General features: G+C 42.1%; 1 protein-coding gene across 1 annotated transcript; it reads right to left on the reverse strand.

Moving 5' to 3' along the window:
* Window positions 1-2,004: 2,004 nt before the first annotated feature.
* LOC134944405 (taste receptor type 2 member 9-like) lies at window positions 2,005-2,937 on the reverse strand. The gene has a single exon (XM_063932983.1). It carries the CDS (start codon window positions 2,935-2,937, stop codon window positions 2,005-2,007), a length of 933 nt encoding a protein of 310 aa, XP_063789053.1.
* Between the last annotated feature and the right edge of the window lie 442 nt (window positions 2,938-3,379).

The raw sequence follows: 3,379 nt of genomic DNA on the forward strand, positions 1-3,379 counted from the left end.
GGAAGGGCCATCCTGCCTGACACTGCAGTGCCACTCCTAGATGGGCCAGGTGTTTGTGTCGGCCACTAGGGTCGCTAAGCTTACTCACACAGCTACCTCATTGCGCCTCTTTTTTTCTTTGCGTCATGTGCTGTTTGGGGAGTATTTTTTGGAAGTGCCATCCTGCGTGACACTGCAGTGCCACTCCTAGATGGGCCAGGTGTTTGTGTCGGCCACTAGGGTCGCTTAGCTTACTCACACAGCTACGTCATTGCGCCTCTTTTTTTCTTTGCATCATGTGCTGTTTGGGGAGTATTTTTTGGAAGGGCCATCCTGCCTGACACTGCAGTGCCACTCCTAGATGGGCCAGGTGTTTGTGTCAGCCACTTGTGTCGCTTAGCTTAGCCATTCAGCGTCCTCGGTGCAAATTTTAGGACTAAAAATAATATTGTCAGGTGTGAGGTGTTCAGAATAGACTGGAAATGAGTGTAAATTATGGTTATTGAGGTTAATAATACTATGGGATCAAAATGACCCCCAAATTCAATGATTTAAGCTGTTTTTTAGGGTTTTTTGAAAAAAACACCCAAATCCAAAACACACCCGAATCCGACAAAAAAAATTCGGTGAGGTTTTGCCAAAACGCGTTCGAACCCAAAACACGGCCGCGGAACCGAATCCAAAACCAAAACACAAAACCCGAAAAATTTCCGGTGCACATCACTACTATATAATACTGCTGGTCCCCAGTCCCCACAGTAAAGCAGTGTGAGCACAGATATATGCAGCACACTGAGCACAGATATGGAGCGTTTTTCAGGCAGAGAACGTATAATACTGGTGGTCACTGGTCAGCAAAACTCTGCACTGTACTCCTCCTATATAATACTGCTGGTCCCCAGTCCCCACAATAAAGCAGTGTGAGCACAGATATATGCAGCACACTGAGCACAGATATGGAGCGTTTTTCAGGCAGAGAACGTATAATACTGGTGGTCACTGGTCAGCAAAACTCTGCACTGTACTCCTCCTATAATACTGCTGGTCCCCAGAATAAAGATATTTGCAACCCCCTGAAAGCTCTGAAACAAAGTGAGAGGACGCCAGCCACGTCCTCTCACTATCATTTCCAATGCACGAGTGTAAAAAGTTGGCGACGCGCGGCTCCTTATATAGAATCCGAATCTCGCGAGAATCCGACAGCGGGATGATGAAGTTCGGGCGCGCTCGGGTTAACCGAGCAATACTGGAGTATCCGAGTATGCCTCGGACCCGTGTAAAATGGGTGAAGTTCGGGGGGGGTTCAGATTCCGAGGAACCGAACCCGCTCATCACTACTTATAATGCGACAAATGTAGGATTCAATTCAATTAGATGCAAGCAACTTCCCAATCTCACAGCCCAATATTGCCCCAAGCTCGCTGATTTTGTAAGTAGCCCTGTGGCAGTGTAATCAAAAGTCAGGGTATCCAGGGAAAGGGGGAAAGGGGATATGTTCTGCACAAGCTATTGAATCCTGGGTATTTACGAGAAGAGGCCCCAACAAATGTCCATCAATTACATTATATATTAATTATAGGACGTTCGGGGGTGCTACCAGAGACAAATTGTGTTATACAGGAAAAGAAAAAGAGAAAAGTCAGCGAGTCTGAAGTACACACATAGAGCCGCACTTACTCACAGAGGTGAAATAATTAAATTGGCCCCTTGGGAGGGTTTACAGTGATGGTGGTAAGTATACTGCATCAACTTATTGGTCTTGTGAATAAAATCTATGGGTATTATGACTGACCAGGACAAAGGACAGTGGTCGCTGTATGTGCTAATTACAATACGTAAATTATTATATTATTACATTCATATACAGGACATGCATTCAATACACATATATGCTATCAAGATCCATCAGCATTGCAATTTAATATGGTAAATGCCATTTACTATAGTCTAAATGTTGCTATCAAATAGAGTACTATATATATATATATATATATATATATATATATATACACACACAAACACTAATTAATTGCAAGCGCTCAAATAGATCTTGCCTTTGACACAAGATAGCATTTGTTCCCAGGCATTTTTCAGTTTTGCAGTACCAGAGATTAAGGAGATAGATTGAATTGGGGTGAATGAGAATATCATTATCAACATTATCCAGTTCTCAAGATTTGTAGACACCAAAATACCAAAAGAGTAAATGAGCATTGCCGCATACATTATTCCATAAAACACCAAGGAACTAATCATTGTACGGACAACTCCTCCATAAGCCGCGACATTCACACTGACCAACGTTCCCATGCTCCTCCGTAGTCTGAGACGGTGAAGGCTGAGGAACACAACAGTTGTGGAAGTAGTGACCATCATGATGAGAATGGGAAAACAATTAATGAGGAAAGCAATGTTTATTGTCTTGTTCCCCTGAGCTCCTGATGTCATGTTGGAGGAGGCAGCAGTGTGGTTCCTAGTAGAGTTTATTGTCTGAACTAATTGTATTAGGCTGAGAGAAGAGCTGAAAGTAGACATAATCTGTGACATGAATATCATCCAAGTTATGACTTTGTTGATCTTCATCTTGAACCAAGTAAAGATGTTGGATCTGAAGGTTGTTATCCTTATGAAGTAGTAGAAGCATAGAACGGCCGTCAGCCAGATACAGGAATTGGCGCTGTATACAGTCAGAAGAAGTACAGCATATGCCACGTAAAGGGACATATAAATTCCAGGAACAAGCAAACCTGATAGTATGTTGAAACTCAAAATACAGACATGGCACACACTGGATATGGCCAAGGCCACAATAATTTTATCGCAAACACTCTTATCTAATCTTTTGCCACTCTGGAAGGAAATGACATAAAGAATAAAAAGATTTCCAGATATCCCAGTAATGGCCTCAAGACTTATTACAATAAAACCTGTGATAGCTATCAGGTGATTGAGATCCATGAGACAAATACCTCCCGGGATTTTCTTCTTGTTTGTTTTCTGTTTTGTGAAAAACAGCCTCAGCTCAGGAAAGACCTACAAGTCAGATCTTGAGTAGTGAGGGAGATAATCTTCTTCAGCAATATGTGGCATGGACCCAACTTACTTATGTCTCTGAGTATGTAATCTCACAACAAGCTGATATTGTTTCATCATGCTGAAATTTGCTTGGTCATTCCATTGCTCGGCAGCTGGTGTCTCAGTATGAACCATGTTTGGCTATATGTAAAGCGGCACATTATAGGGTTACAGGTAACAGAGGTTTTAGTTTCCATGCCTCTTCTGTATTAGTGAGACTCGTACCTCACTATGACTGCACAATCCCAATCATTTGTAAGATGATAATAAGATTTAGCCAACACCTTTCTACAATCTGTAGATAAATAAAATGATTCCCCAAAAA

This window comes from Pseudophryne corroboree, chromosome 7 (genome assembly GCF_028390025.1).
Source record: "Pseudophryne corroboree isolate aPseCor3 chromosome 7, aPseCor3.hap2, whole genome shotgun sequence".
Lineage (NCBI taxonomy): Eukaryota > Metazoa > Chordata > Amphibia > Anura > Myobatrachidae > Pseudophryne > Pseudophryne corroboree.